This window comes from Ruditapes philippinarum, unplaced genomic scaffold, assembly GCF_026571515.1.
Source record: "Ruditapes philippinarum isolate M1 unplaced genomic scaffold, ASM2657151v2 ctg2239_1_1_1_1, whole genome shotgun sequence".
Classification (NCBI taxonomy): Eukaryota; Metazoa; Mollusca; class Bivalvia; order Venerida; family Veneridae; genus Ruditapes; species Ruditapes philippinarum.
The window spans coordinates 70,775-97,426 of record NW_026859980.1 but is presented as its reverse complement, the minus strand read 5'-3'; the positions used below and the strand labels follow the sequence as shown (position 1 = coordinate 97,426).

General features: G+C 33.1%; 2 protein-coding genes across 2 annotated transcripts; one reads left to right on the top strand and one right to left on the bottom strand.

The window, feature by feature from the left end:
* Positions 1 to 1,472: 1,472 nt before the first annotated feature.
* On the bottom strand, positions 1,473 to 16,419 carry LOC132758500 (protein cereblon-like). Its single transcript, XM_060750181.1, has 9 exons — positions 16,262 to 16,419; positions 13,937 to 14,103; positions 13,010 to 13,215; positions 12,029 to 12,193; positions 11,007 to 11,187; positions 6,386 to 6,451; positions 5,071 to 5,271; positions 4,468 to 4,661; positions 1,473 to 4,103 (listed from the first exon to the last, which is right to left on the bottom strand). The coding sequence occupies exons 1-9, from the start codon at positions 16,335 to 16,337 to the stop codon at positions 3,926 to 3,928; spliced, it is 1,434 nt and encodes a 477-aa protein (XP_060606164.1). The 5' UTR covers positions 16,338 to 16,419; the 3' UTR covers positions 1,473 to 3,925.
* A 31-nt stretch (positions 16,420 to 16,450) lies between these two features.
* On the top strand, positions 16,451 to 20,892 carry LOC132758501 (dnaJ homolog subfamily B member 9-like). Its single transcript, XM_060750182.1, has 4 exons — positions 16,451 to 16,600; positions 18,282 to 18,513; positions 19,198 to 19,707; positions 20,627 to 20,892. Exons 2-4 carry the CDS (start codon positions 18,288 to 18,290, stop codon positions 20,695 to 20,697), a joined length of 807 nt encoding a protein of 268 aa, XP_060606165.1. The 5' UTR covers positions 16,451 to 16,600; positions 18,282 to 18,287; the 3' UTR covers positions 20,698 to 20,892.
* Positions 20,893 to 26,652: the final 5,760 nt, after the last annotated feature.

Genomic DNA, 26,652 nt, shown 5'->3' with positions numbered 1-26,652 from the left:
ATATTGACCTTGTAGTTAAAGACAGTTTCTGACCAATAACTCAACAACTCAAGTTGCCTTGGTCGATATTTTTATATTAAACTAAAAATGCTTTTGGTATACACATTTGAAGGTCTTATGTAATATAACAACTTGGTTGTCATTATTGAGGCCTACATGATTCATAAAATTTATGCATATATTATTTGGTAAGATTTGTAATAACTTAAATTGCTGCACACAACCTATGGGGTCACAATAATTATTACCTTGTGACTAGTCATGACCAGTAGATACTAGATAACCCTTATTAATTTTTTGTTATCTGGGTCAGAAGTCATGCATAATAACCAGATCACATGACTAATTGGCTGCCAATACCACATGTTTTACAAACATATCTTGTTTTGTTCTTGATGATCAAGGGGTGATTATTTTATGATTATTGGACCATTATTGGCATGGCAAATGTGCTGAACGCCTGTGCCCTGGAGGGTGGACCATTATTGGCATGGCAAATGTGCTGAACGCCTGTGCCCTGGAGCGGGACCAATTTTGACCCCAGAGATTTTATTTGAACAAATCTGGTAGACACCTACTAGAAGAAGTTTCATGCTTTATATCTAAGCTCTAGCTCTTTTGGCTTTTCCAAGATTTTAAAGTTTTTTTTCTTTCCATTGCCATGGTTACCAGAATTTAGCATGGAATGGAATTCTTTGAACTATTTTTAAAGAATTCCATGCCAGGAATATTCCTGCTAAGTTTTAACAATATTGGCCTTTTTTGTAAAGGAGATGTTGTTTTAAGAGTTTGACACCATTTTTTGAAGGACTCATGAAGCACGACTGACGCAGAGTGATTACAAAAGCTCACCCTTTAGTACTTGCTCAGGTGAGCTAAAACAGAGTATGTTTAAAACAATGGCAACAGTAGGGATCGAACCACAGACCTCTCATATATTGTTTGTTGTTTCCTGTTTTCCTGCTTCATTACTTTTTAATCACCAACAGACTATGTTGGGTGATTAAGTGATATGCAGATCTTCTTACTTCTGATCCTCTCTCCAAATTACATTTGCGTTTAGTTCCAGGAATTATTCTTTCATTGTCAGCATGGCCGAGTGGTTAACCTGTTTGATTAGTTATCTAAGGATCGGATTAGTAATCTAAGGATCACTACCTGCATGGGTTCAAACCCTGTTTGGGGCGAGCAGATGTTTCCTTGAGCAAGAAACTTTACACACATTGCTCAGTACTGGTTATAGTTCCAGGAACAGTGTGTCCATAAGCTTCTTACACAATCAAACTACATGTAAAACAAATTCTGTAAAACCAATTATTTTCTCATTCTTTTATGTATTCTTTAACTAAGGAGCATATGTCACTTGCCATGACAGGGCATGAAAGTGTCACATATAGAAAGTTTAATGATACAATCCTGCCTTGAATCAATATGACTTGAAAGAACACAACATCAAATGAGGAAAAACAAGATTGAAAAAATCACAGTCATTTATTTCTTCTATCTCCATATTCACAATATTACATGTAGTTATTTTGTCACTTGTTTAAATATAACATGTTGTAAGGGTTCAAAGTAAAACATTTTAAACTAAAAAGTTTACAGGGTAATAAAATCATAAATGTTAATGATATACTATGCTCATCCTCGAGTAAAATATCTTAATCACAGAAATTTATTGAAATATAACTGGTTATTTCTGCGGATAGCTAATTTCTGCGATATTTTGCCGGCCCCTTCCTACCGCAAAAATTAAATTCGAAAATATTTCCTAGTTTTATATGTAATTTACCCCGTTTGTCACCTCAATTTAGCTGTTAAATTAATCAATACACACTACCCGCTGGTAGCCTTTAGCTCTAGTGAAAATCGTCTATTATTATGCTAGAAACGTTGCAAAATAAACTGTATTGTATTGTATAATAAAGAAATGTGAGATGTTTATAACGCTTTCTCGGTGTAGTCAATTATCACAAAGGATTTTACATGTAGTTTATCCCATAATAAGTTTAGTAAGATTGTGTTTGTATGCTGTAAATTTAATAGAAAAACGTAGAAATTAAATTTTATAAAAGTTTTTGATGAAAAACGCAGAAATTAAATTCGCAAAAATTAATATACCCTTTTCCAGTCCAAAACGCAAAAATTTGCACCCGCAGAAATAACCAGTTATACGGTATGCAATTCTTGCTGAATATGTCTTATTTAAAATAAAGAAGGAATAAACTATATATGGGAAGTTGCAATCTCTATGACCGGTCAAGTAAAGTTGGTCTTTTCTTAAAAAAAATGCCAGTTTTTTAATGACTTTATACATAGGTATTGTCACCACCTATGGTGTAGAATTTAAAACATAACATATCTACTTTGTGTTTAGTCCAAACATGTTTGTTTTATATTTACAAAGAAACTGTGTAGCAATATTTTCAAATATCAAAATTGAGCAGAGTAGATCTTTAAGTTTTTCAACATTCCTTCAAATTTTCAGAATGCTGAAAATATTAGTTATCAATCATCCATAAAAATTTTTATTGTAGCAAATACTCTTATCATGTAGAAAAAAACAGCATGTCACATATTTCTTTCTTTCTTCAAATCAATCCATTTATTTTTTTCACTTAAAGCTGAACAATAAGGATATATAATACATGTACAATGTATCTAAAACAGAAATGTGGATTAACTATACCAACATAAACACAGTCTGTGAGGTGCACTTTCAATATAAAAACATGAATGATTACACTAAAAACACTTGCAGTGTGATTAAGACATTTAAAAGTATTTCATAAAGCAATAGATTTTAGTGAGTCAACTAAATAGATCAAAGCAGTTTTTAAATCTAATAAGACCAACAACTTATATAAAACTACAAAACAACTCCTGTCTATACAATATAAGCAAACAGTACATAATAAAGTTGATATTTTAAGCTAGAAAAGTATCATATATCATGTATTTTGAAGCTTTCAAAGCTTCATAGAAAGTTATATGAAAAAATTAATACTTCAAACAAATATTGTTATATCTTCTTTTTCATCTGCAATAATTTCAATTATGAAATCTAAAGCAATTATTATTACAATAAATATGTTTAACTCAAACATACCACAAACACATGTATATCTGAAAGACTAGAAATTGCTATATATATAGATTTATAGGCCAAGTATCCAATTTTAATTTACAGCACAATAGATCATATCAAATTTTTTTTTATAATTATACAATGTATATTACACAACAGGGAGCATACACATTAACAGTATTTAACAAAAACCTGGGGTACATTACATTCTGCAAAGCAAGACTCCATTGTCTTCAGTATATAAATTAATACTTTATATAATATATTTAACATTACATGATTCATTGATTACCGAATTTCATCAACATTAAAAAAATTTGCTTCCAATTAACATTTTCATAACTATTCACAAGAATATGCATTTCTTTGTCATAATTGCCACACCCTTCTATGTTGTGCCACAAAAACTTAGGAACCACTAGGGGGTACCCTTTTTTGTGTTATCCTTGCTGTTGAAACTGTGTCATGTGATTGGGCTCATATAATGTTTCATTACATGTTGTTGTATTTCCATGTGTGTACCTTAAGCCAAAATAAATCTTATTTTTAGCAGTAAGCATCAAAAACCATACTTTGCTTAACCAACAACATTGATAAGAATTTTTATCTTTTTAGTTCACAAGTTGTTTCAGGATTCAAAATTGATAAAAGAAACTGTTGTCTAGTTATCCAGTTCCACAACTGTTGTCTAGTTTCTTAAGAATGAATGGTTAAATGGTTATAAAATAAGTATTGTAGATATTGTCAATGTTACACAAGTAATGCCAGACATTACTTTTATAAATTACATGACTTGTAATTGATAGACTGTTTTTTGTGTGTGTAAACTTTTATAAATCACATAACAGGTGTCCAGTCAACTTGATCTTTCTGCTCCCTGTCAGATATTCCAGGAACAAGTGATGTTCTACATAATCCCCAGAATTTCTGAGGAATCAAATCTTTTCTTTTTGTAGTAAACTTCCATCCCATATGACTTGAACATCTCTTACACTGTGCAATAGTCCATGCATATCTGAAAATTTACATAAATGATTATATACAGTGCTCCTCTTAGTTCACGATGCTCAACCGTTTGAAACAAGAAGGAAAACAATGAAGTTACAGTACAAAATATTGTCATAAGCTGTGAGATTAAGGTATTAAGGAAACAACAATATCTTCAATCAAAATCATATTAAATGGTGAAGATGTAGATCATAGGTCAGCCATTTTCAGTATGTCATCATTTAAATCGTGATAAATGGTGTTACACTCTAGTTGTTTCATGTTTTAGTTAATATTACTAAATGTTACATTGCTCAATTTTATTTATTACAACTATCATAACTTTGTAACTTGAAATTAATTTGTTCAACAAACAAGAACATTGACATTACCCTGGAAACCAGCTGTGTTCAGTTGAAGGTCGTCCAATCAGATTTAAGTTAATAGCTTGATGTACAGTGACAGTTTCATGTACATGACCTCCTGGATTAACATATGCTGACAGCGGTCCAGATACAGACATACTAAATACATTAGACATATCTGCTATCTGCTCATTGCAATCTTTGCAACTTAAAACAGAACACTGAAACAAAAATAACAACATAATCTTTTAACATGGACATTTTGAAATGCCTCTCTCTAACAGATGATATGATTGGATATCTTAAATAAGAATATCTCTAGTGAAAAATCAGACTGAAAGTTAGAGAGTTAACGATGCTCAGATCATGTAAAAAATATGAACATTAGTTATATTGTTCAAGAACATAGATTATGCAATATATTGTTGACATCATTTTTCCCAGTCAGTTAGGATAAAAAGTGACTCTGTGTTTTCAAAAATATTACTAATAAACATGACTTTATCAATACAAATATCACATGAATCTAGTCTCCATCTTTCACTAATACATGTACAATCAAATATATGTACCATACAAAATATAAAACAATACAAGTACAAATCTTGTAATATAATTATGAAATCATACCTTACAAATAATATGTAGAGCACATCTTAATCTTTGAACAGCATTATTTATACTTAACAGGTGTAATTTTAGGCTATCATTTAATGGTATATTTTGTGTAACCCAGTAAGATAATTTGGTGGCATCACTAGGTAGTTTACTGGAACTAAGGGTATCATCCCACTTCTGTAACTCTGTCTTCACCCTCTTCATTAACAATTCCTGTTGTAGAAATCATTAAAAATAAATACATAAAGCATAATGGGCTAAAATATTAAAGCTTATTTTATAAATATTGCAGTTCTGACAATCACCTTACAGTGAACTATCTAAATATTTTTTCAAATGTATAACAAAGGTTTATTTGTTACATCAATATTTAATTTTATATTCTTATATATCTAACACAAGCAACACATTCCTTACATAAATTAATCAACCTCTTGAAAACAGTAAGCTCAGTTCATGTAGTGCTAAGTAAAACAAGAGGGTTATGATAGAGCCGTTAATCTCTCACAAGAGGTTATAGTCTCCATGGACATGATTTAAATTTCTTGTTCAACAGACCTGAACCATTTAATGATCATTGCTGTAAAGTTTCATCAAAATCTACCACAAGGTTGAGGTCAAAGGAGGAAGAGTGGTTTTAAGATTTTTGTATTTTTAGCTCTGGTGGCCATTTTTTTTTAGCAAACCTGAACAATATTAGTGAAGGGCTACCTAAAGATCATTTCTGTCAAAATCTAACAGGCAGCTTACGAGATGTCATTTATATTTTATTTCTATTTTTAGCTCCAGCTTTCATTTAGTTCAGCAGACTGGAACCATTTGTAAAATTTTAATACAGGACCAACTTTAGATCATTCCTATATAGTTTCATCACAATCTATCAACGGGAGGAGATTTCATTTAAACCTGTTTTCTATCTTTACCTCTTGTTCAACAGACAGAAACCATTTGAGCAATTTTTGTGAAGCACTTCTAATCATCAATGCTTATCAGTTAAATCAAAATTTACCAAGAGGAGGTGTCATTTAAAGGTTCTGTTTTTAGCTGTGGCAGCCACCTTGTTCAACAGACCAAACAAACCATTTTAACATTTTTTATAGAGGACATGCCAAGGTTCATTCTTGTATATTTCATCACTATTGCATCACTATTGGCCAATAGGTTTTAAAACAGATGTTGTTACAGTAAAAATGTTAACGAAACAGACCAGCATTGGGGTATCACAATAGCTCACCATGAGAACTTTGTACTCTGGTGAGCTAAATACATAAGCCACTCAATTAAGTCTGAATACACACATAAAGTATAAAGCATGATAAATACTCACAGTGTCGTACATTTTATACACCCACGGTGGCCACCATGTGAAATTTGCAGCACTAAATCTGTTAATCTGTACATTGAATAAAAAATTAAGTATAACATATGACATGAAATAACAAATTTGTCATACTAAATTTACATCAATAAAGTTTGCAGCAAGCTCAATCAAGTACAAAAATAGGTTCCAGAAATATTCATGAAAATGTAGACTTTTAAAAAAATTTCATGTGAGCTTGCTTGATAGTAAAACAAGATCCTAAATAAATGTATTATTTTAGTTAAATAAAGGTCATACTTCTGTCAAAATCCATGTAAGGGTTATAAGCTTTGGATAGTGAATGCCTATTATGCTCTAAAATCAGTGTTTGAAGTTTCAACCCATTCCCTTAAATAATTTTGATACAGTACCAACTTGCACATAAAATCTTAACCAAAGAATGAAAGCAATGCTGATGCCAGAGTGAGTAAAGTAGCTCTCCCTATTCTTAGAAATGTTGAGCTAAACATGGGGGATAACTTCATGAAATCAAAGGTCATATCAAAAACAAGATTGCATTTGAGAAAAATGCTATGCCACCGCATTAATACAACTCTAAATAGTAGTGTAGGAACAGATTTTTTTTGTTTCTATACAATTTTGAAGATTGTCATAATGCATAGATCCCTGACCTATCTAATTCTTATTATCAGATTAGTGGTTAAATCTGTTGTTAACTCAATAAAAGATCAGAGTAGGAATATATCAATGCACTCGAGTCTAGTGAATTTGGTGGTGAAGGTCATATTTCACACAGCCTAAATTTCATGACTACATCAAAGGACAACACAGTAAGACACTTTGTCAAAATCTAGGTCAGCTGAAATCAAAGTTCACTTTACATCTTAATCTGTGCACATGGTTCAAATTTCATAGCTGTACATCAAAGGACAAGAAAGTAGGTCACATCATCAAAATCTAATTCACCTGATATCAAAGTTCAATTTTACAACTAAAACTGTGCACATGGTCAAAATTTCATTGCTGTACATCAAAGGACAAGAAAGTAGGTCACTGTCCCCTCGGGCAAGGCAAAATGTTGGACCCAAGGGTTTAATTCAAAACAATCTTGATACAGGTCCACCAAACAACATTTCAAGTCAAATATCTAAGCTGTAGCTTTCTCCCATTCAGAAAACATTTGTTTTATTTTCTGTTTTTACTATGTGTACATAATGAGAATCACTGCCCCCGGCAGGGTCAATTTTGACACCAGAGGAAAATTTGAACAACTTTGGTAGAGGACCTATAGATGATATTATATAGCAAACATCAAAGCTTAATGCCTTGTACCTTCAGACAAAAATATTTTTAATTTTTTTTTACTACATGTATACAATGAAAATCAATGACACCCTGGGTGGAACCAATTTTGACCCCAGGGCTATAATTTGAACAATCTTGGTAAAAGTGCCCTTCGCAAAGTCTCATGCCATATATTTAACCTTTAGCCTTTGTCAATTCAGAGAAGAAGATTTTTCAATTCAGAGAAGAAGATTTTTCAAGTCTTTACTTTATACATATAAGGAAAATTATCGCCTATGGGGCAGGGCAATTTTAACACTAAGGGCATAATTAAAACAACTTTAGTAGAGGACCCAATACCAAATATCAAAGCTCTAAGCCTTGTACCTTCAGACAAGAAGAGTTTTTAATTTTTTACTATATGTACATAGTGAAAATCAATGACCCCTGGGGATGGGGCCAATTTTGACCCCAGGGCTATAATTTGTACAATCTTGCTAGAGGTTCACTACATAATGTTTCATGCAAAATATCTTAACTCTAGCCTTTGAAAATTTAGAGAAGATGATTTTTTAAGTTTTTACTATATACATATAAGGAAAACCTATGGCCCCCGGGGCGAGGCTAATTTTGACACTAGAGGCAAAATTTGAACAACTTTGGTAGAGTACCTATAGATGATTTCATTTAACAAATATTAAAGCTCTAAGCCTTGTACCTTCAGACAATAAGATTTTTTGATTTTTTACTATATATATGTTATATATTGAAAATCAATGACCCCTGGGGCGGGGGCTATTTTGACCCCAGAGCTATAATTTGAACAATCTTGCTAGAAGTTCTCTTCACAATGTTTCATGCAAATCTAACCTCTAGCATTTGTCAATTGCTAGAAGAATTTTTTTTAAGTTTTTCCTAAAAGTGTTTACTACATATAAGGAAAACCAATGACCCCGGGGCGGGGCCGATTTTGACCCCAGGGCTATAATTTGAACAATCTGGGTAGAGGTCTACCAGACAATGCCTTATACAAAATATCTAAGCTCTAGGCCTTTTGGGTCTTTACAAGAAGGTATTTTAAGTTTTTACTTTATGTACATATAGTGAAAATCAATGACCCCTGGGGCCGGCCCGATTTTGACCCTAGGGCTATAATTTGAACAATCTTGGTAGAGGTCTACCAGACAATGCCTTATGCAAAATATCTAAGCTCTAGGCCTTTTGGGTCTTTACAAGAAGGTATTTTAAGTTTTTACTATATGTTCATATAGTAAAAATCAATGACCCCGGGGCAGGCCGATTTTGACCCCAGGGCTATAATTTGAACAATCTTGGTAGAGGTCTACCAGACAATGCCTTATGCAAAATATCTAAGCTCTAGGCCTTTTGGGTCTTTACAAGAAGATTTTTTAAATTTATTCTTATAATTCCTTTTGGTTGCCATGGCAACCAGATTTCTGCATGGAATGAAATTCTTTGAACAACTTTGGAAGCCCTTCACCTAAGGATCAATCCTGCCAAGTTTGGTTGAAATTGGACAACTGGTTTTTCACAAGAAGATTTTTTAAGTTCACTATATAATCTATATAACACACACACACACACACACACACACACACACACACACACACACACACACAAACAAACACACAGGTGAATCGCTATATGCCACCGCATCGCAGATGCTGCGGTGGATGCCACTGCATCGCAGATGCTGCGGTGGCATAAAAAGTTATGGTTATTGGGCATGATATGTGAATATGAATAAAATGAATATCTGTAGGACTTCAAAAGCATTTCACCATTTTTGCAATATCTAAAGTCTATTTGTTGGCATAGCAACCATATTTGATATAAACCGCATTTCTTAAAATAGAAACAAAATAAAAGATCATGGATATTCTCCCTTTCAAGATGCTTTTGTACTTTTTTAAAAAATAAATCACACGATACAAATTCGTTTCATATGATTTTCCTCTTCTTTTTTACGACTACAATAAGATTATGGTAAGAGTAAAGCTTGTAAACCATTGGATGTTTGCCTGGAAAGACAGAAGGACCTATAGTACCCTTTAGTTCACATTGGATGTTTGACCAGACAGACATACCTACAGTCCCCTATGATGAACAGGTAGGGGATTTATAATGATCACATTCTTATTACTGTAAAATCATTATTATTCGTGGGGCACGAATTTTCGTGGTTTTCGTGGGTAGGTTAATCCAGGAATTTAAGATCCGACAAACTTTTATCCCAACAAATACTTCTTACCCAGTCTCTGTTCTATATATTACAAACATGCGTCGGCTCTTCTCCGGCCAATATTTCGTGAAATGGATGTAAGTACATACAGATAACCAGGTTAGTGACATAATAAATCCGTTTGCAATATTTAAGAAAGTTGAAAGAAAACTCAATTTTATGTCCTCAATTTACTGTCACAAATATCGCATATACATACTTGATCGTTGTAGTCTACTGTTAACAAGAATACTTGACATAATCAAGTAAATATGGGAACCCAGGCAGTGCAATAATTAGCGCTAATAAAAGTTGTCAGTTTGCAAGTCTTTGATATTAATGTCGTTAGTACACAAAACTAGAAAAAAACAATCCCTAAAACAGATTTATTGTACTTTTTTTTGTCGTTTTTAAATGATCCAGTTTATATGAATTTCAATCTGTATTTGTGCGAATGCTATTCCGTAAACATTAAAGACGCCACTGACTTTGACAAGATCCACATATACTCGTGTTATTTACCGAGAATAATTTATATGCATGTAAATTTACACAGTCGCTGTGACGTTGCGTGTAGTTACTGTCAAATATGCTAAGACCAATTCAGGGTGTAAACTTTTAAACTCGCTGGTTAAACGTGCCAGGTGTTGTATAAATTATGCGATGTTTACATCGGCGAATTACAGGGGCAGTGTGTCCAATGGAGGTGCATATCATGTCACATCAATGTGTTAATTGCAGTCAATTATCGGCAGTAACTGTGCTATATTAGAGTTATACCCAGAGGCAAGGATTAAATTTATTGACAACCGCTGTGTGACAAGTAAAGATATGTACATGTTGTAAGTAAAAATGTTCGGCGATTAAGATTACTTTGCATTAAGTTACTGAATATTTTTTAACAAGAAAACGAAAATCAACGAATTTAAGAACCCACGAAAATGCCCGTTTTGATAAAACCACGAAATTTCATGCCCACGAATATAAGTGAATTCGCAGTATTCACGAATTGCAGTCAATAAATGACAGTACTTGTACGTTTTATTCTGTATTTTATTTCTATATCATAATTATGAAATATGTAACGTTTTTCTCACAAACCTTCGATTTTGGGGTCATTTTTACACATGAGATGATACGACCTTGTCTATCCATTGCCACCTTGAAATCTTCCTCATTGTCCTCCAGACAACATAGTTTACAGTGTATATGAGGCCGTACACCTTCAAACACATCATTTAACTCTGTATCTGGTAAAATCTTCACTGTTCCCATTATGATACTAGAATAAACAGTCAAACATGTTCATCTCACTACTGTAGAGGATAAGGTAATCAGTAATAGCTGAATAAACGAAAAATGTGTATGTTGAATTTTTTGTTCAAATATACAGAATATTATGCTGTAGTAGCTGTCTGAGCTTTCGCATTTTGCTATAAGCAGCATCGGAAAATGGATATCTCTTGAGACCGAAACTTCAGCGAAAGTTCAGCGAGATATCACATGGTTCTACAATATTCCAGTGTCTTCATAGTACATTGTATACCTAATTGTGTCCATAGAAAATGGGTGCCCCCACACTCCACTGTCTTGTCAATCTATTTTACTAAGTCAAGGGCAATAACCCAGACAAAACAAAATAAATTCACAAGCAAAACACCAGGTACACAACTCCACATGTTGACCAACATTCCTGTACACTTTCATGACTTTAGGTCATATACTTTTTGTGTGACAAAACATGAGAATGGACACACAGACGGACGGACAAGGGTAAATCTACATGCCCCCACCTATAGTAGGGGCACAAAAAGATTATGAAAATGCCTTCAAAGATTGTATCAAGAGACTGAAACTTTGTACATCTGTTGTATATCTGTTGGAGGTGAATATTTTAAGGGAACAAAGGAAAAATTCAGTGATAAGAATCAAATTTTATGTGTTTAGATACATTCATATTTGAACACTCCTCATATACATGCACATCGGATGGTGGATTTATTTTTTGTAACAAACTTATTTCCAAACATGTGTTCTTAGCATTTTATCAGAAACTTTGTTACCACTAATTTTTGTTAAATTCTTAAAGAAACAGTAAATATTTAATAGAAGTGTTGACTAACCCAGTTATTGTTCTTCTATATTCTTTCAGTTCAAACCTCTGTCTGCCCTGGGCAAGTACTGTTATTGTTGATATACCTGAAGCATCATCCATCTCATTTTTAACCGAGTATATTTCAGCAGTTGTACCTATACCTGCTATATCATAACGATGATCCTCATCCATTCTACAATATGTAATTACATGTACAAACTTTCCTGTATTTTTGGTGAACATAATCAAAATGTAATAAAGCCTGGGCTTTCATCATATAAATAATAAGTATCATACATGATGGAATCCATTTCTTTTAAAAAATCTTGTTGGTTTATACAGGGTTTATTTTAGTTGAATTGTGTAAGAAGCTATAAGCTTATAGACACACTTCAATTCCTGGAACCAACCAGTACTGAGCAATGAGTGTAAAGTTTCTTGCTCAAGGTAACAAGGACTTGTCCCTGATGGTGTTTGAACCCATGCGGCTAGCGATCATTAGATTACTTGTCCCATGCGTTAACCACTCAGCCATGCTGACACATGTTATTGATTAATTAACTGAAATTGAACAGTAAAGAGTCTTGTTTCAACGTACTATTGAGCAGACTGGCTTACTTATGATTATATAGAGGTTTAAACTAGGTTCCTATATGCCATTATGTGGTAATGGCTCAAAAATGTCCATAATACATATAACAAACTGGCCAGGGGAAAGCCATTTTTTCCTTAAGGTAGAAACTTAACTGACTGAAGAAAAAAATTGGCACATAATTCCTGGTAAAGCAATGGGGCAAAAATTACATAATTACCAAGTCTTGTCATACATGTTGTAATGTTCTTAAAAAGTCTATCAATTTTGGTATAGAATAAAATCTCAACATTCTCTAGTCCATGTTTCATTGTTTTGATAATAAACTTCCTACATTTCAAAAAATATTTAAAATTAAATTCCCGTTTTATACCATGTATACCATTCATGAATTTTTTCTTCTTCTTTTCTACATACCTAAGAGCAACCACACCAAATGTTTTGTCTGAAGAATCCAACACACTTTTCAGCATGGCCACTTCTTGTGGCATATGAGAGTATAGTGGTATAATGTGGCCAGGAACCAATATAGTTCCTGGAAGGGTAACTAGTGGAAGCTCTATCACTGAATCATCTTCCAAAATTGTTCTACCACTGATTTCTTCAAGGTCAGTTCCTAAGTACTAAAGCAAAAAAATAAAATTAATCATTTTGGACATTGTATTAGTTATAACGCAGGTGATGACCAATCATAAACAAAACATTTCAACATGTCACCTGTGTTATAACTATTAGAAAATTATCATACCTAAATGTCTCTGAAAGAATAAAACTAAATAACTTATATGTACATGTATAAATAACTACATTTTATAACTAACATTAATTGCACACTTGCGATTTATATATTCTTCAATCAAAATTTAATGCATAGCTCCTTAAACTGCCTAATTCTTACTTATTCCACAACATATCTGTTAATAAAAGAGCACATATTTGTGTTTGTGGTAGAATCTATTGTTACTAAAATAAAAGGCCAGAGTAGGGATCTATCAATATTGTCATCAAAGCCGGCAAAAATCTATTTTCTTTCTTTATTTATACTATTTTTTGCAAGTTTACCATTTTAACTGCAGCACATGATCTATGCAAGAATCTTAAACTTTTGTTTATATTATCAAAAGTTTTGAATCAGTCTCAAGCACAGAACTTTGTTCTCTGCCACATTTATTTGAAAAGTTCCATAATTACATGTTGTTAAATTCTACAATGTATACATATCTATGTTTTCAATTAATTTTTTTCATGCATAAAAATTTCTTTTGAATCACATGAGTCTTGCTTACTGGTATCTACTTTAAAACCACAAATAACATTTAAGAATTTGGAAATGTTTACACTTACAGTATGAGAGCTAGGAAGTGAGGAATCAAAGGACATGCTTCTGGATGCTTCACTTGATTTCTTGGCTTTTCTTTTATCTTTTTTCTTGCCACCCTCAGCTTCCTGTTGGTTACCATTAGCAACATCAGCTTCCTGTTCCATCTCAGACTCTTCTTCATCTGTTCCAGCTGAAATAATTTAGGGTTTTTTTAAGGCTAATTGGCAATGAATGCTAATGATACCAGTGAAGCAATATAAAAGTTATACATGTGCATTGTGAAAAAAGATTAACAGAATGATGCTTCTGAAGCAATTATTCAGGCATCAGAAGGCCATTCAACAAGCTGATGTTTTATGTTTAATAAATATTGTTTCTCAATTACTGTAATTTAAAATGAACAAACAACACATGTGTATTAATAATAAGGCTTTTTACACTGTGCTGATAATGTTTACGGCTTAAAAAAACATAATCTTCTTTGAAAGACTTTACATATATATTTCTTTCAAACATGGTCCAATTGTAAGACATTACATGTGATACAAATTGAAGAAAAAATACCTACAGTTTTGTAAGAATTATTTCCATTTCTTCATGTTTTGTGATACAACGTTTGAATTTTAACAAATTCATTTTGAATTTTAACAAATTCATTTTGGTACACTAGTTTGATATTTTAATTGCTCAGTGCTGGTTATAAGTACAAAAGGGGGCATCATTCTGCCTTCCAAATTTACAAATCCTTGCTCAGAAAACCACAAAGCATTACATAACAAACTATTTCTTTGATAAATCAAATCATATTTTTTTTTAAATACAAAGGCATCTATTTAATCATCATTATTGTACATTACTACTTTGCACTTGAAACAATTACAGTAAAGTTATAAGGAAAAGGCCTGGATTCATCGGGGTGGGGGGGGGATTGCATACCCTGGCATAATTTCTTTCTTTAAAATATTAGCAAACACTGGCTTAATATAAATGTAAGTCATTAAATCGTTGTTTATTCGGGCCTGGACCCCTGCTGAGTTTCCTGTAGTGAAAATGCTGCATCCCTCTAGGAAATTTGTCTAATGTCTTAGACTATATACTCTGGGTCATGCAGTGTAGAGGAACCCCAGATCACCCCTGGATAAAGATGGACTTTTATCTTTCAAACATAAATAAATGAAAAGGTGTGATAATCCAATACACCTATAAACAGTTTCTTTATGAAAGTTGTAAAAAAAACAAGTAATATGAGTTATCTATGGTGGCTGATTTTTGCCATTCTTGTTTTCACCCCGCGACCCTGCCAAGCGAAAAGTCAAAATTAAGCAGTTAAAAACTGCAGGGGTTCAGAGTGAAATTGCGCTAATTAGCCGGGGCATGAGGCGAAATTTAATAACTAAAACCTCGCCCCACACTATTTGCGTATTTTCGCTCCGCCCTTATATTACTTAAATCAAGCTAGGCTTCACAACGAGCCACATTTTATTTTTTAGATCGCGCCCTGCTTAATAGCAGTTTTTGCTCCGCGTCCCCGTCGTTTTAACTTCTTAATTCTCGACTATTCGCTTAACGTGGGTTGTGGGGGAAAACACAAATGGCACACATCAACCACCATAGTTATCTGTCCTGAAATGCAAATAAAATTTATATTGCAAATGCTTTAATATGGTGGCTAATTTGTGCCATTTGTTTATCGCCCGGGGACCCTGCCAAGCCAAAAGTCTAAACTTAACAATTCAAAATGGCGGGGTCGCGGCGCGCAACACACACTAATTAGCCAGGGCGCAGGACAAAACTTTGCCCCACTGGGGCGCGGAGCGAGATTTAAGCAATAAAACGGCGGAACCCTGCCATTTTAACTTGTTAATTATTGACATTTCACTTGGCGGGTTGCAGGACGAGAACATGCTAATTTGCGGGGGTGCGCGCAAATTTTTATTTATTAAAATTTGCCCCGAGACCCCGCTTATTAGCCGGTTTTCGTCCCACTACCCTGCCATTTCATTTCTTAAATCTTGCTTTGCAGCACCTCAGGGCGAACTTTTACTCATTTAAGTTCGACCCGCACCCTCGCTAATTAGTGTGTTTTTCGCTCCATGCCCCTCCATTTTAATTTGTTAAATTTCGACTTTTCGTCTGGCGGGTCACGGGGCGAGAACACAAATGCCACAAATCAGCCACCATACTTAAACCATTTAAAAAACACTGTCTTAAAACTGCTAGTTTAAGGCTATTTTTTTGCAATCCTAATTTGTTCGATTTTCACTCAATATGACGAGTTATTTCACGAAATGGTGAAGATATCTCTCATGAACTTGCTAACAACATTGAAAAATAATTTAAAAATATACCACTGTTGCTGTCAGAGCTGTCATCATCGTTAGGTGGTACATGAATGCCTAAAAGTGGTAAAAGTTCATCTGCCATTTCTTATTTGATGTTTTTGTTTTTATTTTCCTCGAAGTGTCTGAAGTAATCCGAAACTATACCTGTCGGGTTTGCATAAAAATTTACGCAAAAGATTCTTATTACACGACAAGCCGTGAACCATTCTACCACGTGGAAATTTTATCCAATCAGAAAAGTTGTCGTGTACTTCCTGCCTGAGAACAGTTTGATGACACAGCTGTCAAACTAAAATAAGGAGAATTACAACGTTACATTACTTCGAAGCGGCACAATAAATCAAGGTATATATTATTTTATTCCAGGTAATTTTCTTTATAAAAGAACAAATTATTTCCATTATTTTTTTGATGTTGATATCTGTGTGAAAAAAATCATAACTTATTTTTACTTTCGTTTTATTTGTAGAAAAAAATAATGTAAACAGACTGAAACTGTTTGGCCCCGGCTTGATTCGTGCTTTTCAACTATATTTTTAATACCAATGGTACATCGGTCGTAATCACAAACCTATTCCAGACAAATAATTTCGGTCGCAAATACAAAACTTTAGGCTGGTATACATTCTCCGCTTTCATTCCCCATGCATATCCTTAAAAAATGATTTACACTTACAGAATAACCTGTAGCATAACCCATACAGTAGATCTTATTGTTCCTTCCACCAATTTATTTCGGGCAAGTTGAAATCCCATATTGGATGTAAGGCTCCCACGTTTACAATTTTTTGTAAACTTTTACACGATTGCTAAGAACCGAAACGATATACTGGTGCCTCATATTTCCGTGGTACTTAACTGTTTAACACAGACAACCAAAGTTAAGAGGATAAAATTCTGGAAAACACAGTGAATATTGTAGGATAGACGTGTCAGTTGCATCATAGTTTATTCCATTTAATGTTTGCATGTAAGCAAATATGTATACAACATTGTAATTAACACCTGTCTGCTGCCTAGTGAGTCAAATTTGTGTTCTCGTATTTCCATGGCAATTATATTTTAACAGTTTCAAAAGCAAAACCAACAGTAAACTTTATTTATTAGTACACCCTATACCTAGGCTCATCTGAAAGGGGCGATTTTCTCTTTGGCATTTATCAAATACCTCAATGGTTCTTTAACAAAGAAGATTTTCTTAAAAGGTATATATGAAATCTAAAAGAAAAATGGTGAAATATTAAATAACTTTGCTTTTAATCTGAATAATTTTTTTTTTTTTAGTTCTATATATAACATGTTGTTAAAAATAAAATAAAATAGTAAAAGTAACACTACTGGCAGGTTCATGAAGTCTAGGAGGCACTTTAGATTGTTTAAGCCAATTATACCTTGGAAATATGGGTACCACGGAAATATGAGGCAACAGTATACCGTTTAAACGATGGTACTTTTTTGTACTATACTGCACCATGTATTCAAGGCTCCAAATGGTGACTTACTTTTTATTTACAAATAATTTAATGTTCAGGGCTCATCACGATGGAGTCCACACACATTTTCTGCATTGTATCCCTGTTTCGCTCTTTTGAAAGATCAAAGGATAATTAACTTTACCAATGTATTATGTCACGATTAGTGCACGGTAATGGTGTGTGGAGGGTTGTAAATACCTATTTTACGTATTTTACTTTGGAATAAACCAATTAAAATTTATAGAATTCATGATTACAGCAATGATTAGGATATTTTGTAAGACAATATGGTCATTTCGATTAAACGGTTAAAATTATCGACTGAAAATCGAAACGAATCCGTTTAAACGCGTAACCGTGGGGGCCTTAATTGGATGTTTGACTAAATCAACAAGTTTTATTGCTGATACTGTATTGTGAACATGCTTATATTCCCATCTTTTTTCTATAACTCGTGCATTGATGAAAGTACTTATTATTATTTTTTATTGCAAGTCAGTCAAGTTTTCATTTTTATATGTGTTTAAAAAAACAACAAATTTATCTTTCAGGTTAAAATGAACTGTGAGCAGTTATTCTATGTATCAGCATTATGCTGTATATTTGCGCTAGATTCCTATCTAGTCCAAGGAGCAAAAAAGGACTTGTATGAAGTTCTGGGAGTGAAGAAAAATGCAAAAGATAAGGAAATAAAACGTGCATTCAGAAAACTTGCCATAAAATATCATCCTGACAAAAATAAAGATCCAGATGCTGAAAAACAATTTGTTGAAATAGCAAAAGGTTTGTGTTTATAATTTTTTCAGAGATAATTATTGTTATAGGTTTTAAATTAATGAAAGTATTATATTTTTAAATATGCTTATGTTAAATATCAAACAACAATTTTAGATACATGTTATTATGATTAAAGCACCAACTTCATTTACAACAATCATAGTTGTAGTTTTCTCACTTGGCAGTCAGTTCAACATTTATTTTAATGTGCCAATATTTTTCTAGGAAAGCAAAATTAATGCTGTAACCTAGTGACAAATGATATATGTAAACATATTCTATTGTTTTGTCCCTCAAATGAATCAAAGAGGTCAAGGTTATAGGTTACATTATCAATAATTATGGGCATGAAAAGGGTCTTCCACTAAATATTTATTTTAGGAGATCAGGAATTCCTTTCAAGGAATTTTGGAAATCATGAGGAAAATTTCTGGAAGTCACTTGTTCTTTCCTGTAAAAATTCCATGTTCCAATTGTTAACATTTTTGTAAGAATTCTATTGTATATGTACTCTTCAAATCTGGAGGAAATAAAGAAATATATATACATGTACCTTCTTCATGTTACAAGCATCTAACATACTTTCATGTTGTAAAACTTGTGTCTGCTGTTTCTTCAGAATAAAGATAAATTTGTTTCTGAGACATAATGTGCCTTTAAATTTATTTAATAAATATTGATTTTTTTCAGCATATGAGGTATTATCAGATCCTGAAAAGAGGCAAAGATATGACAGATTTGGAGATGACGGTGAACAGAATGGTGGAGGTGGTGGAGGAGGAGGAGGATTTAATTTTAACTTTAATGATTTCTTTAAAGGATTTGATGAAGCATTTAGTTCTCATAAATCTCATCATGATCATGCTCATCAACAAGCTCATCAAAACGGTTTTAAATTCCACTTTGGAGGTGGTAATGGTGGACAGCACGCTCAATTTTTTAATTTTGATGACTTGTTCGAAGATGATGACAGTAATGATGACTTCTTTAATTTTGATCCATTTTCAAACTTAAATTTTAATTTTGGATTTGGTGATGATGAAGAAGATGATGACTTTTTTGGACACCAAATACATAATCATTACGATCGTGAGCATAACACTCAACATGCTCAACATATACACAACCATGCTAGACAAATGAACAATGGTTTCCATGGCAGCCACATGAACATGCAAAATATCAAAGTTAATTCTCAAAGTAAGTATTGAAAAAAATCTTTGTTTCTTAAGTGGATTATTTAAATTACAACTTCTTTTATTAATGGAACTTTTAATTATCTTGTGTGTTCCATTGTCACCATAGTGGTATACAATGCCATGTAGAATTGATCAGTAGTGGTTTAAATAAAAATTGAATGGCTAAGTAGATTAGAAGGAAAATGGTATTACTGTTAAGGGTCCCAGGGTTCAAGTATTGATCAGTTTGTATATTCCTCTCGTACTTTGACACATGATGATCTAGACTAATAACATTCCTACTTTAAATATATGAGATCATATGACTAATCACATTTGAATGAACAGTAAACAATAGTATATAAGAATTAGCAACTTTGTTACTCTTAAGTTATTAATCAGTCACTTACTTTTGAGTTTTATCTCTGGCATTGAGTCTAATGGTCATATTTCTCTCACCACTGATTCAGAAATGAGCCACGTCACGACAAGACCAATATAATGTGTTTGCGACCAGCATGGATCCAGACCAGCCTGCGCATCAGGATCCATGCTGTTCGCTTACAGACCATATAACAAGTAAAGAAACTGATAGTGAACAGCATGGATCCTGATCAGACTGTGCAGATGCGCATGCTGGTCTGGATCCATGATGGTCGCAAACCCATTACGTTGGTTTTGTCATGAAGCGGCTCAAATCATGTTAGATAAATTGTCAGTCAGTTGCAGAGAAATTGGTTATTTTACTGGTTAGCTATCCAGGAATTATGCTTTGGTGGATTGACGGCCAAAATATGACTAAAAAAACATTACAATTAGTGTAAAATGCTAAAATTTTCAGCATCAATTTAATTTTAGAATCAGAATTTAAGATATTGAAATTTTGATGATGAATCATTTTGAGTATAAAATAATTCTATTGTTTTATGTTTATATTTTAGATGGTAGAACATGTAGGACAGTGACACAGCGTATAGGAAATACAGTAACTACACATACAGAGTGCACATGATTAGATCATTGCCAGGTGTGAATTGTTACTTATTTATACCAGGCCATAGTCTACAGATGGTTGTGCCAGTATGGGGTTTGGGAAATTTTATTTTACTGAACCGTGAGAAATAGCTTCCTCATAGGGTATATAGCAGCATATCTATTGAATGGAAGTGTAACAAATTTATTTATAGATATTCAGAAGAGTGTGAAACTGAAAGAAGAAATGAGATTCTTCTTGGTAAAGACCATTTAGATAGAAGTTCAAACATGATTTTTTTCTCCTTGAAATAATTTCCATAAGTTTCTAAGTAATCAAGGAATATACAAGTTTTTGTTGTTTGTTTTTTTGCAATATTTGAAAGTTATTGGCAGGATATATTCTGCCAGGTTCTAATCTGTTGTTATTTATTGGATATTATTGTACCGGTAATATGTAGGGTTTTATATGGGATTCATCTTTTTATGTGATGCATATATATTATATATCTGTAGATGTTGCATCAGTTTTATTATAGAATACTAGGATAGGGTGACATTGACATTTCAATCATAACAGTTTTCCAGATATTTTGCTATATATAAATGTATCAGATATGCATGTACTATAATTATATAAAACAATTTGTGTGTCATTTATTATCTATAACATCAAGGTGCTTTATTTTTAGCTCGACTATTCGCGTCGGCGTCCCTGTGGTTAAGTTTTTGTATGTAAGCTGGTATCTCCATAACTACTGAAGGGAATGGATTGAAACTTCACACACTTGTTCTCTGTGATTATATAAGATGATTGGCACAAGTCCCATAACTCTGATTTGCTTTTTTTCATAATTATGCCCCTTTTTCGACTTAGAAATTCTTTGTTAAGTTTTTGTATGTAAGCTGGTATCTCCATAACTATTGAAGGGAATGGATTGAAACTTCACACACTTGTTCTCTGTGATTATCTTACATGATTGGCAAAAGTCCCATAACTCTGATTTGCTTTTTTGCATAATTATGCCCCTTTTTCGACTTAGAAATTCTTGGTTAAGTTTTTGCCTGTAAGCAAGTATCTCCATAACTACTGAAGGGATTGGATTGAAACTTCACACACTTGTTCTCTGTGATTATCTTACATGATTGGCAAAAGTCCCATAACTCTGTTTGCTTTTTTGCATAATTATGCCTCTTTTTCAACTTAGAAATTCTAGGTTAAGTTTTTGTTTGTAAGCAAGTATCTCCATAACTACTGAAGGGATTGGATTGAAACTTTACGCACTTGTTCTCTGTGATTATCTACAATGATTAGCATAAGTCCCATAACTTTGATTTGCTTTTTTGCATAATTATGCCCCTTTTTCGACTTAGAAATTCTTGGTTAAGTTTTTGTGTGTAAGCAAGTATATCTCCATAACTACTGAAGGGATTGGATTGAAACTTCAGACACTTGTTCTCTGTGTTTATCTAAGATGATTGGCACAAGTCCCATAACTCTGATTTGCTTTTTTACATAATTATGCCCCTTTTTCGACTTAGAAATTCTTGGTTAAGTTTTTGTATGTAAGCTGGTATCTCCATAACTACTGAAGGGAATTGATTGAAACTTCACACACTTGTTTTCTGTGATTATCTAAGATGATTGGCACAAGTCCCATAACTCTGATTTGCTTTTTTTACATAATTATGCCCCTTTTTCGACTTAGAAATTCTTGGTTAAGTTTTTGCGTGTAAGCTGGTATCTCCATCACTACTGAAGGGAATTGATTGAAACTTCACACACTTGGTCTCTGTGATTATCTAAGATGATTGGTACAAGTCCCATAACTCTGATTTGCTTTTTTGCATAATTATGCCCCTTTTTCGACTCATGAATTCTTGGTTAAGTTTTGCATGTAAGCTTGTATCTCCATAACTACTGAAGGGAATGTATTAAAACTTGAAGAGTTTGTACCTTTTCGGACAATTTTATGTATTCATATAGGTAAGCATTATTATACTCAATGAAACACCCTTGTGACAAATTTTCGAATAGTCGAGCGTTACTGTCCTCCGACAGTTCTTGTTGGTTGTTAAAATAGTAAAGTAAGATAGAATTACAAATTTGTGTAGTCAAAAAGGAATTCCTTGAAATGTACACATCTGTTCATTGATTATTATTTATGAGAATACTTTTGACTTTTTGTAAACTAAGTCTGTTTGGATCTGTATTATAATGTTGATAAAAAAGATGTGAAGTGTTTTTTTCGGACTTTAAAATGTTAAGATATTTTGGTCATTTTTAGATCAGTTGCCAGTACATTGTATATTGTCATTCAATTTTTCAGAGTCACTCATAGTTATTAACATTTCCATAAAGATATATCACTGTGTATGTAAGAAAGTGTGATCACACTAATCAGCTCCTGAAAGTTTTGTCTAAAATCTAGACATTAAACATTTATGAATGCATGGCTTGTATGCCCATCTGGTGGAAGGTGGTGGCTGGTTTATAAGCAAAGTTAAATGACAAAGTGTTCATGAATTATTTTTCTGATTGTTGAGACTTGAATTACAAGAGAAGAAAGTTTTTGTTTCAACATGTGAAAAATACTCAATCTGTGATATCTAAATCATTATTTACAACGTCTGAATATTGTTTTGTAATGTGAAAGTAAAATGTCAATTTTTATAATTTTGTTGAATTGATTTTATGTTTATCTAAATTATCGGAGTATGATTCTTAAATAAAAGGCATATAGTGTGTACTAGAATACTATTTAATTGATGTGATGTAAATGATTTTATCACACACCCGTGCCGATTTTGCGACTCCGTAAATATGGTATTGCACGTCCGTGCATATATTTTGACGTGACGTCATTAGCGTTATACAAACATACTGTAAAAACGCGCTAAATGTTAGCGTTATACTATAACCGTGTCAATGAAAAATGACACGTATTTCACTTGAAACGGTCTTTATTTTGGGTATGTGATAAATAGGATATTAAATTCGTGTAAGTTCAATACTGAATTTATTGCATTCGTTGAATAAAATAATATTATGCTTGCCAGAGGCTCGCATAATATAATTTTATTCAACTCGTGCAATAAATTCAGTATTGAACTTACACTCATTCAATATCCTCTATATAATAACTTTATTGTTACACAATATTATGAGTCCACACATGTTCATTTTTGAGTCATTGTCTGTTTGAAAACCTAAAACAAAAAAATCAGTGTTTACTTTTCAGTCATTTTAACACAGCTTGCCAAAAAAAAAAATTTGATTTGATTATCAAAATTAACTGTAACATTTCATTAATTTGAGTAGTTGAGTTATAGTACCATAAAGGATCTTGCTCTTTATTTTATACTATTTGAAATGTCAACTCGCTCATGTGGAGTGGGTTTGTTCTTGGTGTGTTTTTTTCTTTTTTTTATTTGGGGGGGGGGGGGGGGAATGGGGGTGAAGAAAAGGGGAGTTTTTAATATATATGTTTTGATAGTGGTTTGTTGAGTTGTTATCAGTTACTGTTAGCCTATAGATTTGTATATTTGCAGTGTTAAATAATTGTGTTCATTTTTAATTGACAATATATCATCTAAATGCTTTATTCTAATGTATAATTTGGCTTTGTTTTAATGTTGAATATATCTTGAAGCTGTAATTAATAACTGTATTGACAATAACATTAATTTTGGTAATATATAATAATACACCTTCAAACTTCAGTAAAAACTCATTATCAAGTAGTCTTTAATTCGGGACCTTTTTATGCACCTGTCAACTGTTACCCAGGCCCCTAGACACAAACAGACTTCGACTTGGATTTTCAAATCCACTGGTTGGACATATCCCACTCTATTTTGGTGCCAGAACAAAGCCACTGCATTGTCAAGGTAGTGTGATTAGATTGGAATTAAAACCTTCCTTAGTTCCTTATTTCCTGCTATCACCAGTATTGTTGTGTCTAAGGTTACAATTCACTTGTTTGTTACTTCTATCACTGTTAGATCAATTTATCTTTTACAGGTTACTCATACTGCAGAAATCGTCTGGTACAGAATTAACTGCATTGTAAATTATTACTTGCATGACACAAATAACTAATGAATTTAAAATTCCCCCCTGTGAAGATCATTAATATTCAAATACCATTTGGTTGTCGGTTCCAACTGGTGCTTATTTAACTGCTCTTCCACACAAAACATTCAAAATCATTCAGTTAGTTTACCCACCTGATATAAATAGAAATTTATTTCCTTTTATTTTCATCCATAATTTCTTTTTTTTTTTCATCCATAAAATTTTACTAGCATAATAATTCTGTGTTTTTAGCTCACCTGTCACAAAGTGACAGGGTGAGCTTTTGTGATCGCTTTTCGTCCGGCGTCCGTCCGTCCGTCCGTAAACTTTTACTTTAAATGACATCTCCTCATAAACCACTAAGCCAATTTCATCCAAACTTCACAGGAATGTTCCTTTGGTGGTCACCTTTAAAAATTGTTCAAAGAATTTAATTCCATGCAAAACTCTGGTTGCTATGGCAACCGAAAGAAAAAACTTTAAATATCTTCTTTTAAAAAACCATAAGAGCTAGAGCTTAGATATTTGGCATGAAACATCTTCTAGTGAGTGTCTACCAAGTTTGTTCAAATAAAAGCCCTGGGGTCAAAATTGGCCCCGCCCCGGGGGGTCATTGATTTTCCCTATATGCATATAGTAAAAACTTAAAAAATCTTCTTTTAAAGAACCCAAAGAGCTAGAGCTAAGATATTTAGCATGAAACATGTTCTAATGGGTGTCTACCAAGTTTGTTCAAATAAAAGCCCTGGGTGAAAATTGGCCCCGCCCCGGGGGTCATTGATTTTCCCTATATGCATATAGTAAAAACTTAAAAAATCTTCTTTTAAAGAACTCAAAGAGCTAGAGCTTAGATATTTGGTATGAAACATCTTCTAATAGGTGTCTACCAAGTTTGTTCAAATAAAAGCCCAGGGGTCAAAATTGGCCCCGCCCCGGGGGGTCATTGATTTTCCCTATATGCATATAGTAAAAACTTAAAAAATCTTCTTTTAAAGAACCCAAAGAGCTAGAGCTAAGATATTTAGCATGAAACATGTTCTAATGGGTGTCTACCAAGTTTGTTCAAATAAAAGCCCTGGGGTGAAAATTGGCCCCGCCCAGGGGGTCATTGATTTTCCCCTATATGCATATAGTAAAAACTTAAAAATCTTCTTTTAAAGAACGCAAAGAGCTAGAGCTTAGATACCGGTATTTATCATGAAAGATCTTCTAGTGTGTGTCTACCAAGTTTGTTCAAATAAAAGCCCTGGGGTCAAAATTGGCCCCGCCCCGGGGGGTCATTGATTTTCCCTATATGCATATAGTAAAAACTTAAAAAATCTTCTTTTAAAGAACCCAAAGAGCTAGAGCTAAGATATTTAGCATGAAACATGTTCTAATGGGTGTCTACCAAGTTTGTTCAAATAAAAGCCCTGGGGTGAAAATTGGCCCCGCCCCGGGGGGTCATTGATTTTCCCTATATGCATATAGTAAAAACTTAAAAAATCTTCTTTTAAAGAACTCAAAGAGCTATGGCTAAGATATTGAGCATCAAACATGTTCTAATAGGTGTCTACCAAGTTTGTTCAAATACAAGCCCAGGGGTCAAAATTGGCCCCGCCCCGGGGGTCATTGATTTTCTTTATATGTGTTTAGCAAAAACTTTAAATCTTCTTTGAAAAAACCCAAATAGCTAGAGTTTAGATATTAAGCATGAAACATCTTCTACTGGGTGTCTACAAAGTTTGTTCAAATAAAAGCCCTGGGGTCAAAACTGGCCCGGCCCCAGGGGTGTCATTGTTTTTAACTATATGTGTATAGTAAAAACTTTAAAAAAATCTTCTTTTAAAAAGCCCAATGAGCTAGAGCTTAAATGTTTAGCATGAAACATCTTCTTATGGGTGTCTACCAAGTTTGTGCAAATAAAAGCCCTTGGGT